Source organism: Ochotona princeps, chromosome 3 (assembly GCF_030435755.1).
Source record: "Ochotona princeps isolate mOchPri1 chromosome 3, mOchPri1.hap1, whole genome shotgun sequence".
Taxonomy (NCBI): Eukaryota; Metazoa; Chordata; class Mammalia; order Lagomorpha; family Ochotonidae; genus Ochotona; species Ochotona princeps.
In genome coordinates, this window is record NC_080834.1 from 65,114,839 (window position 1) to 65,138,150 (window position 23,312).

The window sequence follows — 23,312 nt, forward strand, 5'->3', positions numbered from 1 at the left end:
TGTGAAAAATGCATGTTCATGTCCTTTATGCATATCTTAACTTTATTGGTTATTTTGTTTTTGAGTTTCTTGTACTCCTTATACATTCAGAATACTAAACTTTTATCAGATGCATAGTTCACAATTATTTTCTCCCGTTCTGCTGGTTGCCCTTCATTTGGCTTAGTGTTTCTTTTGTGGGTCAGAAACTTCTTCTCTAGATGTTACATGTTCATTTTTGCTTTCATTGCCTGCATTTCTTGGGTTTTCTCCAAGAAGCCTTTATTTATGCATTGTGTTGTAGTGTTTCGTCTGTTTTCTTCTACTAATTTGATGGTCTCAGATCTTAGGGTCAAAAGCCTGATCTACTGGAGATTTTTTATAGAGTGCCTGTTAGGTGTCATGTTTCACACTTCTGTATGTGCTGGATATAATTTTTCCAACAGTATTGGTTGTACTGATCTTTCTCCAATGGGTGATCTTAGCTTGTTTGTCACAGATTAGTTGATGGTAGATGGGTGGATTAGTTACTTTATGATCATTCTTTTGAATTCTTTTTCAGACATTTCAGCAGGGCCCTCCTCTTCATATTCTAATATTAATGAATTATTGTATCTCTTTGCATGAGTCGTATTACCATCAATGTAAATTGTTTTTTTACGCATCTAGGAGTGGTCCTGTTACTATCCCACCTGGAGAGTTTTCTTTTTATTAATTGAAGGTATTATTCCTGAAAATGTGCCTCTGGCAATCAGAGGCATGTGTAAGGCTTACAGAATTTCCGGGGGTATATATTTGATGGTTTCAAGGATCTTTGACCATCATTTGTCAGTGGACCTAGAATCCAGAGTGACACCCATGGTGAGTTTAGTGGACTACCTCTGGCTGCAGTCTGTGAGGAGGAAAACATTTCTGTGTTCAAGGTCCCAGTTCTTTGTACCTGGTTGAATCTCTTGATTCACACCCTAGAGTGAACTCATAGAGCAAAAGTACCTCACCATATTGGTTAAAAACAACTGCAAACACCCCAAGTCAGTAGCCATGAATTCCATTCTGGTCTCCCATAGAGATGGCAAGTACACAAGTACCTGGCCCATCTTCTGTTTCTTTGTCAGGCATGGTAGCAGGAAGCTGGATGGGAAGCAGACCAGTTTGCATTCAAAATGGTGTTCAACTGGGATATCTATATGTATCTTGAAGGAAGCACCAAAATGCTAGCTTCTGTTCTCTTTCATTGTGCTGGGATTAGTTGGCTAATATTTATGTAAGTGTTCTAATCTACGCGTCAGAGAGAAATTTCCCTCATTATTCTGCCTGCCATCCTGCTCCAGTTATCAGGTTATTATAGAACTCAAGGAATATACTTCAGAAAATTCTTCTTCTGCCTGTTCCTTGGTTTTGCACAATTTGAGATGACAGGTCCCTTAACTGCTTAGAAATTGACTTATGAAATCATGAAAGCCATAACTTTCTAATTTCAGAGAAATTTTTGTCCATAGATCCAGGTAGTAGTAAAAAGCAAATATATCAGTTTTTGTTTCTTCCATTGTTAGATTTAGTAAATAATATTTTCACGAAGTTTTGGCAATTCATGCACGATATAAATGTGCTTACAAAAAGCTGATTTGAGTAAATTCACCAATATTTTTGATTCTTATAATATTTCTATTATGCCTGGATTTTTATTCTAAATAATTCTTTTTGCTCATTCCCTACAAGGCTTACATAGTTAATTAGCTTTCTGACTTTTTGGTTTTCTTAACTTCTACCTTTGCTTCTATTTTCCTATGTTTGTTCTCTTGGTAATTATTTCTTTCTTATTCTGTTTTGTGTAGTCTTTGTTATAGCAGTAACGCTAAACCTGAGGCTTTGTTATTTATACAGAACAGAGATTTAGATTTATCTTTTTGAATTGTCGAAGCAGCAACATTCAAAGTTGAGTGGCCAGCATCTCATGAGTGCCTTCTTTTTGTATCATTTGTGGTGAAATATTGAAGAGTAAGAGAAGACACATACATGTATGTATGTGTGTACATATGTATGTGTGTATAAGGAGATAAGGGAAGAAGCAGATTGAATTCACTCATTTATCATGAACCCAAACCATGCAGTACAACAAATAATCTCTTCCTGAGATATCACATTAACCTTTCATTAAGCACAGAGTCCTCATGAGTTTAACACTTTATAAAGGTCACATCTTTCAACACTATTGCCTTGATTGGATTTTTAATATATAGAGAAGCCAAGATGGTAGAATAATGAGAAATTGTACTTAGTACTTACCTCCATCACAGAAAGATACTGGAATTATAAAGAAAAGGATCATATCTCCGAAGGACTAACTAAGAGAAACAGGAGGAATAGAACAGAGAAACCATGGAACAGTGAGGAGACATGAAAGATACCCATTTACGAGGCAGTCATGGGGAGAGTCTTCATAGCTGTAAACTCTCTGTAAGATCCTAGCCTGGAACCAGGGCTGTCTTCCTAAATGAAGGAATCATCTACAATGCCTGGCCAACAAGTTGGAATGTCTTTAGAGGCAATTTTTACTACCTGCTACTTTGGTACCTCTCACTTTTTATGATTGATTGTCATTCATTGTGGTCTGAAGGTGTTCCTTGCCTGCTCTTCATTTTTCATCCCTATGATTTGCACACTTGTTTCTTCAAAAACTGTTTTCACTTTCAAAATGATTTTAAGTCTGAACCCCAGATTACTCAAATATATTGCTTAAGCGATAATGTTATGCATTTCTTGGAAATAGTAGTCTATGGAAGCTCATTGGAAAACAATATATTAATCCAAATTATGGGATTGTAACTAAATCATAGTTGAATGAGTTAGTTCATTTTTATACTGGGAAAGTGTCATTTTAAAATTACTCATCTATCCAGTGTTAGCTTTTTCTTTAATTTCAGAATAAGAATTATACAAGGTTCACACTCAAAAGTAAATCATGCTAATATCTTTATACTAAATAACTCCCATTGCAATTTTTAATTTATTCCACTACTATCCAATTCAAGGCAAGTTTTCTAAAGAAGAAAAATGCCAAGGTAAATATGTTTAAAGGTAAACAAGGTAAATATTATCAACTTTAATTATTATATCTTATATCTAAATAAAATTAAAACTAATCTAATTGTTACAAAATTGACAGCATAGAGATATTTCTTTGGGATGTTACAAAATATTCCATGCTTCACAATCTATAACTAGAAAAATGTTTTCAGGAGACGTGAGGAAATTAACAGATTTAAGGCCAGTGTCACAGATGCTGAAATAATTTGCCAGAGCAGAAATACAGGGAGCAGTGAAATCCACTGAATATACAGCAGGGAGCAGGGGGCACGCAGGACAGCTTGAAGCTGACTACTGCTGCCACAGAAATGCATGTGAGGCACATTGCCCTTAGCCAGGAAAGCCCAACCACCAGGAACTTTGCCATTGCCAAGGACTTCCTTTTTGGCAGATCCTTGCCCATCATTAGTGACTGCCTTATTACCAAGTATTCAGATGACCTCCACATTTTAGGGGGTTCCCATTCTTTTAAAAAATTTAAATGTTTTAACAAGCATTAGTTAAACTAATATAATCAAAGTGTCTGACTTTTCATAAAAACATGGACGTTTTCCCGTAAGAGTCAAATCACAATTCTTTTAAGGCAACTAAAATGTCACACATTATAAAATGAATCAGGAAATCATTCATCCATTTATTTATGGAAATACACTTGTTAACCACTTAGATGGCAGATATCTATGCTAAGCATTACGAATTTTCATTAAAATAAGCTTCAAATCCTGGAAACTGCAAAAATGACCTGAGTAAGAATTTCTTCTTAATCTTTTTTATGACTAGAACATATTTAGTTTCAAAACTGCAAATTTGTGCTTTTGCACAAAATAGTTCATTCTTTTAGCTGAATAAATTTAAATCAAGAAGACTAAATTCATTATGTTAATGAGATCAAGCTTATATGAATCCCTCCACATAACTGTTCATATCGGATGCGTTTGAAAATGCATCTGTCTTAATGGCTTCAAAATGTCCTTCCTCAGGACTCTTGTAAAGGAGGCTGAGTTAACAGCCTATTATTATGTACTCCTTACTGAGCTGTTAATGGCTTTACCACCTTTCAAAGAATACACCTGCTGCTCATAAAAACGTTTATGTTGCTCCAGGATTTGGCTGTGTTTTAATATCATGTATTTTCTTTTGACCTTGTCGAATCCATACTGATCCAAATTTTTAGGTAAAAATACAAAAATAAAAAACATGTATTTATTTACTTGAATAAACTACTAGAAAAAATGGAAAATAGTTTAAAATGGTTTGATTATCAAGAGGATTTTGATGTTTGGAAAGTTAATTTGCATTGATAGTGTCACCTTCCTAGGTAATGTTTAACATTTGAACTTTTTTCGATATTTCATTTTTTAAAACAAGGTCTCCAATTTATAGGTGTTAAAGAATGAGTTCATGTTTACATATATGCATATTTTAATTAGAAATTGACCCCAGAAATACTATTAGAAGTGATTCTCTAAAGAATATTTTCAAAAACTGAGAATGGAATTTACATCTCCCTTACGCTTTCAGCAATTGAGACTCATGTCTCTAATGAGAAAATGTAAAATTTTAGTTGTGGTAGTATTCTGCAATTCTTCATGTTTGAATGAAGTAGAAATTGGTTTTGGTTAAATTTCAGTTGGGAAAGGAAAATTGCTCCCAGAACCTGTGTTTAATCCTCCCACCTCACACAAGGATATTTAAAGAAGGGAGTCAATGCAACCATTACTTTCATGTGTACCTTGACTGTTGTGATTTTGTGGGTAAACCACAACAGGTGGATAAATGAAATACTTTCCTGCATTTTAGTTGTGTATGAGTATGGATAGCTACAACAGTTTATGTTATCCTCCTTATCAAGCTTTCTTCTATTTAGTAAATAACACATTTTAAGATTTTTATTTTAGCATATTTATCAGCTGCATTAAAAATGGGGGGTTGCACACTATTTGGGGACAAGATCTTGACCTAGTGGTAAAGACACTGCTTAGTATGTCCACATCCCACATCATAATGTCTAGGCTCAGGTCTCATCTGCACTTACATTATGGGTGCTTTGTCGGGAATTAACAGATGATGCTGCAAGTAATTGTCTCTGTCACCAGCATGAAGATCCTGAGTTGTGTCCATGGCTCCCAGGTTACTCTTTGCCCAACCCAAACTATAGTGGGTATCTGGGAAGTAACCAGCAATGGGAAATCTCTCTCATTCTCCCTCCTTTCTCTCTCCTGTCTCTCTCTTCCCTCCCCCCTTCCTTTTTTCTGTCTCACTCCTCTCTCACTCTTCCTCTTACTTTTCCTCCTCCTCTCACTTCTTTTCCCTCTCTCTGCCTCTCCTTGTTCCTGTCTCACTTTCCCTTCCCTTGTCCCATTTTCCCTCTTCCTCCCTCTGAAATACACAATATTTTAAAAATATGCAAAGGTCCATCACATGTGAATAGTCTACCTGATGGCTTACTTCAATTGTTGGTTAGCAGAAAAGTGAAGTTGTTTATTGCTGATCATCTTCAGCATGTCAAATGCACTTAGATTCCAGGTATATGGTCCTTTTTAGCTCCTGAAGCAATTTTCAAGAAATTTTTCCCAAACAGTAATTTTATTCTTATCTCAGAATGTGTTGTACCAGTGAGAGCTACATTAACAATTAGTCATTTGGACATGCCTATAACAAAAGTAACTGACTTGAGACCCAAATGTAACTGACTTTGCGTGATAACCTGCCAGTTGAAGAAAATTGTGGACACTATGGTTTAGGCAACGTACAGATATCAGGGGGACACTTAAACACCTAAGGTGTCTGATCTGTGGGTATTTGGTTGACTTTTCTAACTTTCCAGACATGAAATTAAAATGTGAAACTTCATGTGTTTTGGGGAGATTTGCTGAATGACCAACAGATCAATTAGCTCAACCATTGACTAACTCAAAATATTGTGTTATTAAAGTATATTTTATCTTTCTAACAATATAGACATTGGTTTAATTGGACTAACAACAGCAGCAATAATTCAAATATCTATAGAGGATCTTCTAGGTGAGATGTATAATAAGCCAACAGAAAATAAACAACTCCTCGTTTCTCATCTGAATTGTTAATTTATGCAAACTATTGTCAAATTGTTATATCAATCCTTAATAATTTAACTGTCAAACTTGCAGAGCAATTAATAATATTTTATCCAGTAACTTAGATAAAACATCATTACCACCTATAATTTTCTAGGCACATGCAGTGGATTTATAAAGGTTAGCAGGCATGCAAAACACCAACAAGGAAATTTTAGAAAACCTCTGATAGTATTTCAAAACGTGATTACCTTGAGGGCACACTTATCATTTGCTGGATTGCATGCACTATCTGTTGATGCTAAAAGAATTAGCAATGCCAAATTACAGTCTTCTAAAACTCTCACATATTACTGTGCTTTATCCTCACAACAAACCTGACCCTCTGAGATAAACTAACAACTAGGAACTCTACTGGCCTGATCCTAACACCAATATTTTCTATATGTTTTCTAAATAATCTGGCCATTTTCTGTAACATTAAATTTAACCACTATTTCAAAAATTTAATTATCTATATACAGATTATGTTCCTTGAAAATAACGATGAATGCTGGATTCCATATGAATGTCTGTACTTTCAGCTGTACTTCTTTGCCATCTTCTACTATTTCTCAATATTTAATATTCAGAGAATGTGTTTAATTTTCATTTTAAGCGAACAAGATATATAACAGAAGTAATATATGATGAAAAGTCATGAATGCATTTCAGAGTGATTCGGGGTTATCTCCTATTTTGGATTACTGGAGATAATCAAGAGTTGATTGTGGTAAATTATAGCTGTGGTAGACTAAATGGCACTTCTCCAAAAGTGCAGTCAAAAGTATTTGTGTACTTATAATAACTACTTCTACATTTTTCTTTTGCTTATGCAAATTTTGTGACTTTGTCACATCAATGGGTAATTTTTACCTAAGGAAAACATTTCAGAATACTCTACCCACTAGTTTAGAATGCCATACCAATGTAGTACTTAACTCCTTTTGTCCCCATGTTAGAAGCCTGGATCTTGAGCGTTTCCATGAATGTAAGAAAAAAAGCAACTGTCTTGATTACAGCATCAGAATCTAACTATGATTATTTCAGGTGAAAATGAAGACACAGAGAAAGATAAAAACATCTGTGTCTCAGTAAAGCACAAATCATGAAGGCTGAGATTTTTTAACTGCATTGCAAGTCTTTATATAGCTGCCTTTCAAGTTTGAGTTACCTAGGAAAAGTCTTTAATCATTCTGGTTTGGGCAGTCGGAAAACTGGTAGGATGCATAGAGATGTGTTCACAGGAAGTTCAGTGTCAGCTGGAAACTACCCCTAAACATGCCCCTATTCTGAAACGGTTACCAAACATTTACTAAACACTCCTTTGTTTTGTCTACCTTGTTTTTTTCTTTTTCCTTTTTCTTTTTTCTTTTTTAAAGGAACTATGTATTTTATTTTGGGACAAATACAGTCTACTTGCAATAAGTATGGGCATGCAATTAAAGAATACAGAAGGAAACAAAAAGTGTAAAATTGAGTACCTGATGCTGGTTAGCATCAAGAAATGTAGAGATCAATTTGTTTACTATACCTAGATTTTTACTGTATAATATATTCATATTTCTAAAATATATTTGGACAATATTACTATTTCAAAATTAAGAAATACGCAATACCAGAAAATTACAAAAATACCTAACAGAAGCTAACAAAAGGAGAATTTTCTAGGTGATCAGGTCCTTCAGTGGATACCGAATATTAATCCCCAAATTTTGGAACATTCATTTATCGTCAAGTACTTACATAGCATTCATACTTTATACACATTGATAATGCACTAGGCAAAATAAATTTCAACCAATTCTGCAGCAAAACTCATGCTTTGAAAATTAACAAAAGCCAGATAAGTTTAAGAATATAAACTCCTGTACCCACCCACAAAACTGTTCCTTTGGAAGTTTGGGGTTTTAATTTAAAAAATACTTTTTTGGTTGAAAGACAATATTACTGAGAGATAGGAAGGGGCAGAAAGATACAGACCAGGTCATCGGCATGAAATTGGATCAGAAGTGGAACAGCCAGGACTCAGCCTCGTGTCTGCTTTAGTTCTAAGAGTCACAGTCGGCACCCTAAATAGCTGTGTCACAATGTTGGCCCACATTTGAAATTTTAAACATTATCTTATGCAATTTATATTGGAGTTTTATAGACATAAATTATGTTTTTAATTCAATGTAAGCATAATGGATATATGTCCCATACTGGAAGATGAACAATAGGGAAAAAAAACAAAATAGAAACATTGCATGATCAAAATTAATTAGATAGAGTAAATATATTTAACTTTAAAGTCAATTGCCATTGTTTAAAACTGATCCATTAAAGAAGCTTGCCTAGGAATAATATTAGGAAATATTATTTATGAAATAAATTTGTAATTATAGAACAAGATAAGATATAAATTTGTGTCAATAATTATTAAACAGGTTTAATGATTTTCTGGTAATTATCAAAAGTGAAGTCTTAGAACTGGATACATTAATTTTTAAAAAGAATCAAATACATACCACTAGTATTTTTGCTTTAAAGTAAATTTTCAGTACGCTAAATAATTTTAAATTTTAGAACATAAAATGTTATATAACAAAGGGATTGATAGCAGAGAAAAAGTGAAGAAACAAAAAAGTAAGCAAAGTCATACATAATTATATTTAACAATGACATGATTAGAAGTTCTTCTATTAAAGAAAATAAGCAAAATACAGTTTCCACTTTTCCTGCAATTCTTCAATATTTTACTGAAGAACTCAACAGTGTAATAGGATAACCAAATAAATAACAAATTCATTTTTGGTTCTCACAGTAAAATGTTATAGACTTAGACAATAGACTTGGCACATTTTCTGGTTATATGTTTGCATATTATAAGGTTTCTGTTGCTCTAATGAATGAAATAGTTTAAAGCAGTTTTAACTGGTCATGTTTAGTTTGTAGGAAAACCACTGACAATTATATTTTGGCCATACAGCTCATTTCATTATTTACTGCTAGTGTTTTTCAGTTAATTCTCTAAAACTTTCTTAGTTTCCTAATTAAGAGATAAATAGTGATTAGTTTTAGCTGAGACTTTCCTACATGATTTAAAAACTCTTAAGTCTCAATAAGTTGTGCTTGAGAAGGAACCTTTTATGTATACTGTATGTTGTACCAATGGTACAAAAAGACTATCTTCAAAGACTTACAAAAAAGAAATGGATTCACACTTAGGAATAATCGATTCAACTAATACAAGAATGGAAATTGATGGCTATTTATAAGTATAGGCTATATTCATGATTATGTCGGTTTTATGGAGAAGCATAGTTTCAAATTCTGGACTCACATAATTCATTTTGGTACTGCTTTTGGCAGCTATTAGACTCAAGGACACACAAGGATGACAACTCTCCCAGGGATAAATTCCATGTTTTATTAGCATGTTCACCACTGTCTTCATTAGGCCAATGACAAAAAAGAGCATACAACATTGAGTTTTATCATAGACTATGATATAAATGCCAATAACATTTCCAACTATTCCACGTAGTTTCAAATTGTTCTCACGTGAAGCCAATTAGCTACCATTATATATTAAAACTTTTTAAAAGAATGTTTTTTAAATTTATCCAACTTTGTTCCCAGGTCAAAACTTGTATTACTGACTCAGTTTCAAATCCCCTGTTTTACATGGAAGCTGGCTACAAGGCATAATGTCAAAATGAAATAAAGATAAGCGTAGCATGGATAGATATGTTAGCCTTAGCAGAACATAATTTATCTTGGAACTATCTAATTAAAACCTTTGATGCTGAGAATTGGAGGACTATAGTATTCACTTATACAGGCTCTAATTCATAGCCAACCAATGATCATCATCTGATTCAATAGCCGTGTTATGTTTAAGGCGACTTCTAATGACTAGATGATCAAGAATGTAAACTGTGGGGAGAAATGTGATAAGAGTAAGCAGAATAGCACTAGAAGTACACATGTATGCTATTGAGGCACTTACTGCTGGAAACACTGCAATTCAATATGTACCCTCCGCCCATTTTGAGGAGCTTCTGAAACATCAGTTTACTACATTGTCTCAGAGAAAGAGTTCACCCCATGAAGTACCCACTGGCATTCCCAATCTTTTCTGCACTGAACCGTTTGAGAACTCACCCACGCGGAGTCTGGTGAAACAACACCTCTAGGAACTCAGCCCTGTGAACTTGTCGGGAGGTTCCTGCTTCCTCTACCATGGGCTGGAAGCTCTTGATTAGAGTACCATGAGCAGCTTGGACTGCAAAGGCTTCCAGAAACAATCGCAGCCCCACTAACATTTCTGCTATCACAGAAGCAGTCAGGCACCAGTACACTCATTCAGGCAGACAGAAGTGGACAAGGAACTCCTTTTACTCACTCATGACCCAAACAGCCCATCAGCCTTTTCTGAATGTGTGGGCCTGCTATAGTCGCAGAAAAACTACCAGGCATCCATCCTATTCCTCGCCAGCTTTAAAAGGACTTGAACGACTCATTCTCAGTAATTCAGCTTATTGATGCCTTTAGTAGCAGAAGTTTGACCTTGCTCATTTACCTTTGGCTATATAGATGCTGGTTTATGCCCTGACTAATCCACTTCTGATGCAGCTACCTAGTAATATTCTGGGGAGATAGCTCAAGTGCTTGGGCCCTTGTCAACCGAGTAGGAATCCTAGGTGAAACTCCAAGCTCCTGCTTTAGGCCTAGTCCAGCCCTGGCATTGCAACCATATGATACATGAAACAATAGATGGTAGCTGCCCCTTCATTTGCCTGTCCTTTTCTCTCCCTTGTACTAACTTTCAAATAAATAAATGAATGTTTAGATATGCATATGTAAGATACATATTGGGCCCAATATGGTGGCCTAGTGACTTAAGTCCTCAACTTGCCCACGCCGGGATCCCATATGGGCATCGGTTCTAATCCCAGCAGCCCCACTTCCCATCCAGCTCCCTGCTTGTGCCTAGGAAAGCAGTCAAGGAGGACCCAAAACTTTGGGACCCTGCACCAGCATGGGAGACCTGGAAGAGTTCATGGCTCCCGGCTTCGGATTGGCGCAGCTGACCGTTGCGGTCATTTGGGGAGTGAGTCATTGGATTGAAGATCTTCCTCTCTGTCTCTCTTCCTCTCTCTGTACATCTGACTTTGCAATAAAGATATAGATTATGTGTGTATTTTCGGAAATGATACACATGATAAAATATTTAACTTTGTTCCTGAAAGTTATTTCCCTTAGTTGGAAGCTATTTACTATGCTCATCAAAGGAGAGGTGGCATAAACTATTTATTATTTTTTAAGAGTTTTTTATTGGAAAGGCAAATTTACAGAGAGAAGGAGAGATGGAGAAGAAGATTTTCCATCCACAGATTCACTCCTCCAATGGTTGCAAGGGCCAGAGCTGAGCCAATCTGAAGGTAGGAGTCAGAAGCTTCTGCTGAGTCTCTCACATGGGAACAAGGTCCGAAGCCATCCTCTGCTGCTTTCCAATGCCGTAAAGAGGGTGGTGGGTTGGAAGTGGAGCAGCCAGGACACAAACTGGTGCCCACATGGGATGCTGGCTCTTGTAGGTGAAGAATTAGCCAGTTGAGCCATTACACCAGCCCAACAAGCTGTTTATTTATTTTTTTAAACATTTATTTTCATTGCATTTCCTTTTTTTTAAACTAATTACATTGCATTATGTGATACATTTTTTTATGCACTGGGATTCCCCCCGCCCCTCCCAAAACCTTCCCCCCACGATGGATTGCTTATTCCAAGGAGTATACTATGTACAATCCACAATTCGATCAGGTTTGCAATCCATGGAAATGCGCATTTGAAGTGTCACTTTTTTTTTTATTAAATTTATTCATTAATTACATTGTGTTGTAATTACATAGAATCTGGGATTCTCCCCCCCACCCTCCCTCCATGGTGGGTTCCTCCACCTTGTTGCATAACCATAGTTCAAGTTCGGTTGAAATTCCCTCCTGCAAGTATTTGCCAAGCATAGAGTCCAACATCTTATAGTCCAGTCAAGTCCAACTACTTATTGGGTAGACCCTACCATTCATTTAATACTGCTTTACTTCTTGTTTTGTGCTGTCAAACTTTGAAAGTGATAATCTTGAATCTGCCACAAAGATTTTTTTAATGTTTTTGTTTTTAAATTAGTAAATACTTAGAACTGATTGATGATACATTTTGAAATATTTCATTAAAGAGTGAAATTTGTAAACCTAAATTATATATTCAATAAGTATTGCAGCAAGAATAAAACTTGTAAAATTAATTATATACTTACATTTGAAATCACATGATAATTTTAATATCAAACTTAAAACATGAGAGTATTGGTTGCAGGATAAACTAGCACAAGCTATAAACAAGGAAATCATTTGTTAATAGATTTTAAATGTAATTGAAAATAAATAGGGGCATGGAAAGCAAAGCAAAAACTGATAGAAACCTCTGGAAAGTTTAATTATGAAGAATAAGGCAACACAAAATCAAATAACATTACATTTTAAAGAGAGATTTTACTGCGGATTCTGCAGAGATGAAGAACATGACAGAATTTCATGAACAATGGAATGGAATCCTAGAAAAGTTGAAGACGTACCTATGACACAGCTAACAATTGCTTTGTGATACAAGCTTGTATAAATTCCAGAAAAGCAAGTGTACACACTCTATTCATGGATATTCAGAATTCAACCTGCTAGGATATGAAGAAGAGAGAAAGAGTTCTTTGTGCAAAACATGGTCTCTATCTGCTGATAGCTGCTTTGAGTTGGAGCTGATGTGTCAGTAGAAAGGCAGTTAGTTTCAGGACATTTGTGCCCATTACTTGTCATGGATACAAGTAAACTTGGTTTCCGTAGAGCTTAAAACTCTGAGAGCAAAGAGTATTGCCGTGGTTGGTGAACATTCTTCTTCAGCATGTTGGCAGGTGGCATGATGTTAAAACAGGACAATAGCAGCCATCATGCTGGTGGGGAGTGAGCCAGCTAAGGAGACAACTGAGCACTCTCTACCTGCGGGTTGTTAGTTCAGAATTGTAGCTATGGATGTATTTGTATGTGAAGACAATTCTGACTGCTTCCTGTCTAGTTAATTTCTCTAGTTTTACTAAATAGGAGATTACTAGTGCATTATGTTCTGGTGTAACAGCAAAAGTATTCTGTGAAACTATTATGGGGGTCATCCTAAAAGTAAACTTTTGAATACATTATCATATCTCTTTGGGGCTAGGCTTTAAAAATCTTCTCTGAAACATCATTTCACATTGTGAAAAGCACTCAAGATTGAATACAATACCCCTTACATTGCAGAAAAATCTTTGAAGCATGGAATATTCTCCTTTGGTGTGTGAGAATTAAAAATGTGGACTAATAAATTTCCAACAGAAACATTATTTCTTCCAATAGTCCAATGTTTAACTCCATAATATTGATTTTAAACCCCCTAAATTTAAAGGCTTTGGCATTAGCAGGCTCTTAGTTTTCATGCTTAGCAGATAATATTATAGCCAGAAGTGATTTATATACTTTCCTTTATTTCTTGGATTTTATGCCAGATGGGTAAATATTTACTTTCTATTCTCAAAATTACCTAGAGATAAATGTAAGTCACAATTTTCCCACTTTATCTCTTTCACTTAAATTATTGCCATAGTTAAGTCATTCTTTTCCTTGTACTTTGTATTTAATAAACTGTTGTACTATTTGGAATATAGATGACAAATTCAATTCCTCAGCTAGACACAGAAAAATCATACAGCATATAAACTTTTGACAAATGCGGCCATAAAGTTTAAAAATGTTCCTTAAGAATCTTTTCCCCAAAAGTAACTTAAAGGAGATGATTTTCATAGTTCTGAAGCTTAGAGCATCACCAGCAAATAAATGAAGCTTGGCAATTCTACATATGTGTAGATTTTGATAACTTCATTTGTCAATCTGGAAGGTCTACTGAACAGCCGAGACTGCCAGGCAAATGCTAAATATAATCTTCATTGGAATATTATAGCTAAAATTGAAGCTTCAAATCGATGATTTCATTAATGACTTTGAAATTCGCTTGCTTACCTGAGAATTTTTATCTTTAGATTTCTGAAGAGAGTAGCATAAATTAAGTAAATATTGACCTAGTTTAGTTTAATGTGGATTAAAGAGTTGCTCATACAAGTTGCATATCTCTTATCTGAAATATCTGTACAAGAAATGTTTCAGATTTCAAATTTTTTTAGTGTTTTTGGAATGTTTGCATATGCATAAGGTGATACCTCAAGGATACAACCAGAGTCTCAACACAAAATCCACTTTTTGTTTCACATCCACTTTATGCACATCAACCTAAGGTGATACGGTCTTAGTGTACTTGTGTTTTGACGTGACCTGTCATGTGAGATCCTGTGTGGAATCTTCCACTTGTGGCATCTTATAGGATGCCAGAAAGATTTTTTTCTTTTTTTATTTTGTAGCATTTCAGATTTCTACTGGAAAGATGCTCTATCTGTACAAGCTTTTTTTCTTTCTCAGATGTCCTACTTAAGTTAACGTGATAATGTTATGTTGTATAACACTCTTCAAAACCTGTGTTGAGCTGAATTTGCCCCCACTACCAGCAAGAACAGATCAAATATTTGGTGGCAGTAGAGAAGCAAGCTCATGTAGCAGACTATTACTGAGTGGATCCACATTGAGACTGCCCTGGGAAAGCCATTTCTTAATGAGGTAAAGATGTTTGGCAGTTAGTGCAAGAGACTGAGGCCCAATTCTCCAGCACTGCTGGTTCTACAGGTGTGAGAACCTTATTAAATCATTGCTCTGTCATCAGTACCCCTCCATGAAGAGATGGTTTTTAAATCTACCACATAGTCACTATGTAACTTGCAGTTGTGTAGCAATACTTGTGAGTAAATCATTGAATTACCCAGGAGAGGAATCAATTCTCCCTGATAGAAAAAAACATCATTTGATTTCTTCAAGTTAACTCAACTTCATTTTTTACTACTGGGAAATCACTGAGCTGTAAATCAAAACAATTGATTTCTGGATACAATACTTCAAACTTTAAAAATCAATTAATTTATTTTTCCTTTCACCCACAGGTCTACCCACGGATAGCGCCGGCATTTTGGCACTACCTGCGGGTAGAAGTGAGTAGCGGGTCCTTGAATCCTCCCACTTTTGCTGCTTGCACTCTGCTAGTGTGTTCTGATCTGACGTGCCAATTTTTTCTCAAGATGTAACTATCATTCTGTGTAACCGTGCTTCACATCACCACCATTCCTTAGTCCCAGGTCAGAAATCTAAATTTCCAACAACGTGAGTGCAGTACACATAAGAATAATCATTTTGCTTACTAAAACTCCGAATCAGGACCATATCATGTGCATCACAATGATAAACAACTAACTACTAAATTATAGAAAACCATGCTTACATTTCTTGTATTCAGTACCTTCAGTGTTCAGAGCACAGGTCCTCTCTATGATTTTGGAATACCTCACAGAAATGGTAGGGTCATGCTGCTTTATTTCCTTTCTCCTCTGTTCTGTCCCCTAGGAGCATGAGCAGCTTACCTATTCTTCCACGAGATCCAAGGCCCCCAGTGCCATCATCACTGGTCTCAAGCCAGCCACCACGTACATATTTCATATCCGAGTGAGGACTGCAACAGGATACAGTGGCTACAGCCAGAAGTTTGAATTTGAAACAGGAGATGAAAGTAAGTTTCATGCAAGCATATAAAGTAAGATGTTACTTTAGTACCTTGACCTGAACCAGGTGTCCCACATTTTAATAGCTTTTTTCAGTGGGACGCTTTTCATGGCAATGTACACACAGTTGTTTCAGCTAATGTTCTGATTCTGTCTTTAAGCACTTCTGTGAATTGCCTCGCTCCATCACAGTTATGATGTGGCCCAAATATTCCTCTTTATCCTGAGTTCATCACTCATGCCATTAAACAGAGTCTCAGTGGATGATGTTAGCCTGGTTGTTTGCCAATCCTGGCATCACAATATGTATGATAATAATATAAAGTTGAAAAGAGTAAGAATAATTGATTTCAGCTATGAGTTCAAAATCGGGAAGCTTTGTGGGTTTTTCAAAATTAAATCAATAAAAACTTCTCAGACATATACACTGTAACTTTAAATACAGGTTTAATGGATCTTTTCATTAATCCTATAGCTTCAATATGCTGAAAACCAAAATGGAACATGAAAAGTGAGACGTTACATTATCATGTAACACAGACTTTGAAATTTCTTATTCTAAATCCAGCTTTACCATGAATTCCTTTTGCCTTTCAAAATCTCATTTTAGGGGCAAGTGTGTGGCATATTGGGTTAAAGTGCTGATAGGGATGCCAGCATCCTGTGTCAGAGTGCTTTCAGCATAGTTTCCTGCTAGTTCAGCCTAAGAGGGCATAGAGACTCGGTGCTTTGGTCCCTACTGCTCATGTGGCAGTCCCAGATAGTGCCCCTAGCTCATAGCCTCATCCTGATGCAGTCCCACCTATTGTAGGAATTTTGGAGAATAAACCAGTGGATAGGAGAAAGCTCTCTCTGTGTCTCCTTCTCTCTCTCTGCCCTTTAAACAGATAAGCATTTTAAATTTTGAAAAATTACTTCAAAAATTATTTTGTGGATAATAGGCTTCTTTTGTATAAATGTCAATGGAAAGTTTCAAATATATCAGTGTAATAAAAATGTCTTCCCATTGTTGGTAAACCACTACCTCGAGATAATAATACAATAAGAGAAAACTTACTGTAGTAACTTCTTACAGGTTAAAATGTACAATTTAGGGAGAACTTATTAATGCCTGTAATGATGTGGATTATTTTGCATGTATTCTGTCATTCAAACCTTACAACATCAGTAACCAAATTTTCTTTTCCTAATGTTACTTGTAAGGAAACAGAAGAAAAAAAGGAAGCTTTTCCAAATCCATGCATCTTGTAAGAATCTGTGCTAAAATTTGAAACCAATAGCTTTTTCCAAGACTCTGTTCTACTCTATTATTCTGAGTGCTGAGATCTATAATTTTAATTAGTGTGAAGTGTTAGTCATGAGACCATGAAATAAGCCACTATTTTTCCAGTTTATCACTCCCTTGAAGTGAAGCTACTTGGGTCTCAAGTTCTAAGACAGAAATAATATGCTGTTTTTACATTGCTAAGCAATATCGATTTGTAACAACTTATTTCTTGTAAATATTTCTAACTAGAACATAGAAACGCTCTGACATATTAAAGTAAGAAGGAACAAGACTCAGGGAGACAAAGTAAAGTAATGGTAAAAAAAAAAAAAAAAAACACTTAGGTCCTGGATTTTTAATGTCAGTGACAGTCATTTATAATCTTATTATAGGCTATCGACTGCTCAAACAAGACATTAAATTATTGGGACTAGAGTACAATAATTACTAATCACAAATCCAGAATTAAATCAATATTAAAATATCCAAAGGACTGTACCTACTGTGCTGTAATATTTTTCCTGCTAATGTTAAGTCCTACCTAGATATAAAACCAAAATCCAAGGAAAAATTAGCCCAAGAAAGAGTTGAGTCATTGCCTTTTTCAAGTAGTGTTCATTGTTGTTACTAGCAAAGCTCAGTAGGTTCTCAGAACTGGTTATGGACAGGGAAGAAATTTTATTTGTAAGGTGCACAAGTGAACATGAAACGAAGAGGAAAGAGGAAAGCACCTCCCAGAAGGTGTCCGGGAGATACGGTGCCTCCTGAAAGTACAGAGGGAGAGACACTAAGATGCTAGGAATTATCCTGGGTTTTTAAGGATTTCCTGATTCCTCGTTTTGTCATTCAGCTGAGCAGGGGTCCCTCTGATACCCACCTGTGCGGGCCTGCAGATTTTCTCCATTGGTAGTCCCTGATTAATTTGGAAATGGCTGTACAATGCCTATGCTGCTCACTTGAAGGTATTATTTCTCTGGCTACCTGGTGAGTGACAAATGTTGGACTTCCTGACAAATGGCAAGTTTCCCTGCTTAGCGAGGTGTCGGATTCTCGGTATTTAAACGATATCCTGTGAGCCAATATTGTCAGTATGTTCAGATATGGGGCAGTGAAATGATTGGCCTAAGGAAAATGACTTCACAAGCTTACACTCAGACCTGATACAAGATTTTAGGGAGCTTGGGCAGTCTAAGTTGCTCTCTCAGAAAAAAAAAAAAATCATCAAACAAAATCCAAATAGGTCTTTCTGTTCATCTGGGCTTTCTACAGAAAGTAATCTAACTCCAATCTTATAAGTCCCTTTTGGTCTAAATATTAGAAATATCATTTGGCCTTAATTCTAAAGTTTAATTGCTCACATTTCATTGCAATAATTTTTCAGATGTTACCCAAAAAAAGGTATCTCCTTAGTAGAAAGGCTACATACTTAACAACAGTCTATTATAATATTTATTTGCGCAAGATATGAACCAGTTTAATATATGTCTTAGTCTGTGTAAAGCCCTAGAGATTAAAATAGTACTGTCTGATGAGTGTGATAGTCTTTACATTCCAACAACTTATAGTGCATAGGGCTAGAGAAAAATATTTTAATTTAATACAGGAATGGTGACAAATACTGTCAAAGATATGTGAAAGAGACAGGGCACATAGAAAAGAGATCATACTTGAGCCTAAATGGATTCTGGAAGGCACAGAGTGAAGAAGCAACTGGGCCTCATGCTTGACAGAGGTGTAGTCAAGGGACCAAGTTCAGACACTGAGGCCGGGACAGCATGAAAACATAAAACAAGTGATTCCTGTTACTACAATGAGAAGACATGAGTGTAAAATGGTAGAAGAGAAAGGTAGAGAGTTATATAAAAGCCCATAGATGCTTTTTTGGCCAGGTGAGGGGTGTTGGCCTGCACCCTGAATATAATTGAAGATCCTTTAGAGGGTTTGCCATAGGGATCACATCACTAACAACATGTTCATGACACCAGAATGAGCAGGTTGAATGCTTTAATTCTTACAAGACTAAACCTTCAATTTTTAAAATTATATGTATTTTATTCAAAAGTCCTGACAGACACAGAAACACAAAGAGCAGGAAATCTCCTGTTTCCTGATTCACTTCATAAATGCAAGCAACAGTTTGGGTTGGGCAGAGGCGAAGCCAAGAGCAGGAACTGATTCCAGGTCTCCCACACAGCAGTCACTCATCTGAGTCAGTACTCACTGCTTCCACTGTGTATGAGAGCTGGAGCCAGGAATGGAGCCAGACCTCAACGCCAGGCTCTCTGACGTGGGGCGCAACCATCAAGGCAGCCTCTTTGCTGCTGAACCAATTGCCTTTTATTATTATTTTTAGAAACTTATGTTACCTCACCAAAATCTGGCAACTGCTAAGTGGAGAAACAAAATTAGAATCCTAGAACCATCTGATAATGGCAGCAGAAGAAATGAAATCTTTGATCTAAATTTCTAATTGTGAATGACATGAAAGTGACTTTGATCAAAACAAGATTGAGAAGAGTCTCAAAAATATTGTCTAACTCCTGTTTGGGTGGAAAGAATAGGTGTTAAGTAAATTATGAAAAACATTAAGTAAATTTTCTGAAAAATAATTATAAAAATAGTTTTGTCTGATTATTTAAATTGCAATTTTTATCCAAGCAAGCTATTCAAATCCAATAGAGAGTTTAAATGAAACATAGCATGGAGAGTGAGTGTACATTTACTATAAATTTTTTTTTTAATTTCTGAAATCTCTGAAATTTTTTCCTAATATACACCTTTTCTTTGACTTTTTAAAAAAATTTTATTCTTCATGATTCAGTTCCATAGTCACAAGAATTTCCTCTTCAACACTCCCTGTCTGCCCCCTAATGTTTTCTCCCATTTTGTTACAGTAGCATAGTCCTTCAGCAAGTCACAGTTCCAACATTCTGCTATATAAGTGTATCTTGGCATTGTAGGTATAGACAATGATAGATAAGTCCAGCATCCTATTGTCAAGAAACAGTTAAGTTTCATCTACTTATCTATTTATTTGGAAATTAGAGACACATACTACAATGTATCTTCAATCCCAGTATTCTAGTCTCCATTATACAGTTCATCTATGAGAATATATGTATATACATGTTTACCTATATATCTACTTATTTTGAGTTTTGCATGATAGTTGTCTTATGTCAAACAGAACATATACTTTTTGCCCTTCTGGGTTTGACTTATTTCACTGAGAACAACAGTCTTAATTGGAATCATTTTGTTACAATGGTAGAATTTAATTTTTAAAAAGTTAAATAGTATTCCATGGAGTAGATGCATTACAGATTCTTTATCCATTCCTCTTTTGACAGGCATCTGGGTTGTTTCCATGTCTTTACTATTGTAATTGTGCTGCTATAAATACAGGAGTACAAGTTAATTTATCATATGCAGATTTCATTTCCTTCGATATATTCCCAGAAGTAGGATAGCTGGTTCATAAATTGAATTTTTAGTTGTCTTACAATTCTCCATACTGACTTCCATAATGGCTACTGTAGTCTGCACTCCCACCAACAGTGGAGTAAAGTGCCACACCAGATGGTGTTACTGCTAGCTCTCTGAATGTAAGCTAGTTTCACTGGAGTTAGGTAGAACCTCAATATTTTTATTTATATTTCCCTGACAGCTAAGGAGCCTAAACGTTTTCTCATGTGTCAATCAGGTATTTGAATTAGGGTTTTTTTTTTTCCAAATGCTTGCTTATTTCCTTCACCATTTCTTCACAGGAGTATTTGCTTTGCTGTCCTTAATTTTCTGAAGTTCTTTGTGAATCATGGATATTAGCCCCCTATCTGTTGTGTAGTGTGCAGAAACTTTCTCCCATTCTATTGGTTGCTTCTTTACTTTGTTGATTTTTACCTTTTACCGTGCAAAAGCTTCTTAGTTTAACATAGTCCCAAAACCCATGCTTGATTCCTCCACTTCATTCAAGGATATTTAAAGAAGGTAATCAGTGCATTAATTACTCACATATGCCCCTCGATTGTTGTGATTTTGTGGGTAAATCAGAGCAGGTAGATGAATGGAACACTTTTCTGCATCATGCTGTGCCTGAGTGAGTATGTGTAGCAACTATACTTAAGCACTGTTTCTTCCTTTTTGTAAATTAACAAGCTGTAACTGGTTTATGTCATGTTAAAACATGATATATGTGATTTGAATCACAAATACATTGTTAATTTTAAAATCCGGGCTCATTTAGGTAGAAAAAAATAATGCTTTCATTGTTAACTTTTCCTCTTTTTTTAAGATTTATTTACTTTTATTGCAAAGTCAGATATACAGAGAGGAGGAGAGACAGAGAGGAAGATCTTCTGTCCGATGATTCACTCCCCAAGTAACCACAACGGCTAGAGCTGGGCTGATCTGAAGCCAGGAGCCTATTCCGGGTCTGCCACGCTGGTGCAGGGTCCCAAAGCTTTAGGCCGTCCTCAACTGCTTTCCCAGGCCGCAGGCAGGGAGCTGGATGGGAAGCAGGGCTGCTCAGATTATAAATGGTGCCCATATAGGATCCTGGCACATGCAAGGCGAGGACTTTAGCCACTAGGCCACATGCTGGGCCCAATAACTTTTTCCTCTTTTAAACACTTTTCTTAAATCTGTTATATTTGATCCACTCTGTTGGTTGAAGCACAATCTACACTGCTTCAAATACTTAGGATGAAATTAGCTGCATCATTATTAGCAATAGCTAGAAATTTTGGAATGATTATTAATGGTGGAGCATAAAGCAGAAAGAGTACCAGCTGACTCTTGTGGAGTAATAAAAAAGTTATCAAATAGGAGGTATAATTTATATTTATGAATCTGTCCAGAGTTGGACAAATTTTGGTACATGAGACTCTAGTTTAAAGTATTCTTTTTAAAATTTTTTCATGTGAAATATTTTTATTTTTTAACATATTTTATTTTTAATTCTTAATTTTTCATGTGTCCCTAAGGTTTAGGGGTTTCCCTTTCCATCCTCCCTCAATCCTCATTTCCCCCTATATTGTAACAATACTTTAGTTCCTCAATAATGGTCACAAATTCATCAATCTGTAATTTAAGTTTATGTTGACATTGTAGTTATAGAGAATGGTATAAAGTCCAGCACTCCTATCAAGAGATAGTTAACAGTTTCATTGGGCTATTCTTTAATCAAGAGTACAACTTCAATGTTAGTAGCCATACTTATCAAGATGCAAACATCAATGGAGAATAAGAATTTTCTAGCAGTTAGATTATCTGAATATAAAGTAGCCTATTTTGGAAACAATGATTTTCTTTTTTTTTATTAAATTTATTCATTAATTACATTGTGTTGTAATTACATAGAATCTGGGATTCTCCCCCCCACCCTCCCTCCATGGTGGGTTTCTCCACCTTGTTGCATAACCATAGTTCAAGTTCAGTTGAAATTCCCTCCCTGCAAGTATTTGCCAAGCATAGAGTCCAACATCTTATAGTCCAGTCAAGTCCAACTACTTATTGGGTAGACCCTCTCTGGTCTGAAGGCAGAGTCAGCAGAGTATCATTCCCGTCAAATAAAAGCACTAATATACCATCTGCACCAATTAACATCGTTATGGAATTAATTGACATGGTATTGAGCAGTCAACATGTTAAAAATAAATGCGATTTCTTAACCACTTTCTGTGACCCCCCCCATTCACAGTTCAATTTTAGTTTGTATACTACATATGACATAATATCCATAACATAACATGATATGCTTAACATCATATCATCTTAAATTAAGTCAAACATGTGGTATCTAACCTTTTGGGATTGGTTCATTTCCCTTAGCATTATGATTTCCAGTTTGGCCCATTTGGCCACAAAGAACTGCATTTTGTTTTTTTTTAATAGCTGAGTAGTATTCCATGGAGTAGATGAGCCATAGCTTTCTTATCCAGTCCTCTGCTGATGGGCATTTTGGTTGTTTTCATGTTTTTGCAATTACTGATTGTGCTGCTATGAGCATAGGAGTGCATGTTGGTTTCTCATAAAACAAGTGTTGTGGATATATTCCTAGGAGTGCTATAGCTGGGTGGAAACAATGATTTTCACTAGTAATAGGAATTTATACTGAAGCTAACTGCTTAGCTGTTCAGCATGTTATAAACGAAAGTCCTCT

The 23,312-nt window shown here is 35.7% G+C and overlaps 1 protein-coding gene across 1 annotated transcript in view; it reads left to right on the forward strand.

The window, feature by feature from the left end:
• Positions 1–23,312, forward strand: part of EPHA6 (EPH receptor A6) — an 860,890-nt gene that overhangs the window by 536,424 nt on the left and 301,154 nt on the right. The window contains 1 exon segment of the mRNA XM_058661775.1: positions 15,731–15,893. Within this exon segment, the coding sequence (XP_058517758.1) occupies positions 15,731–15,893 (163 nt within the window).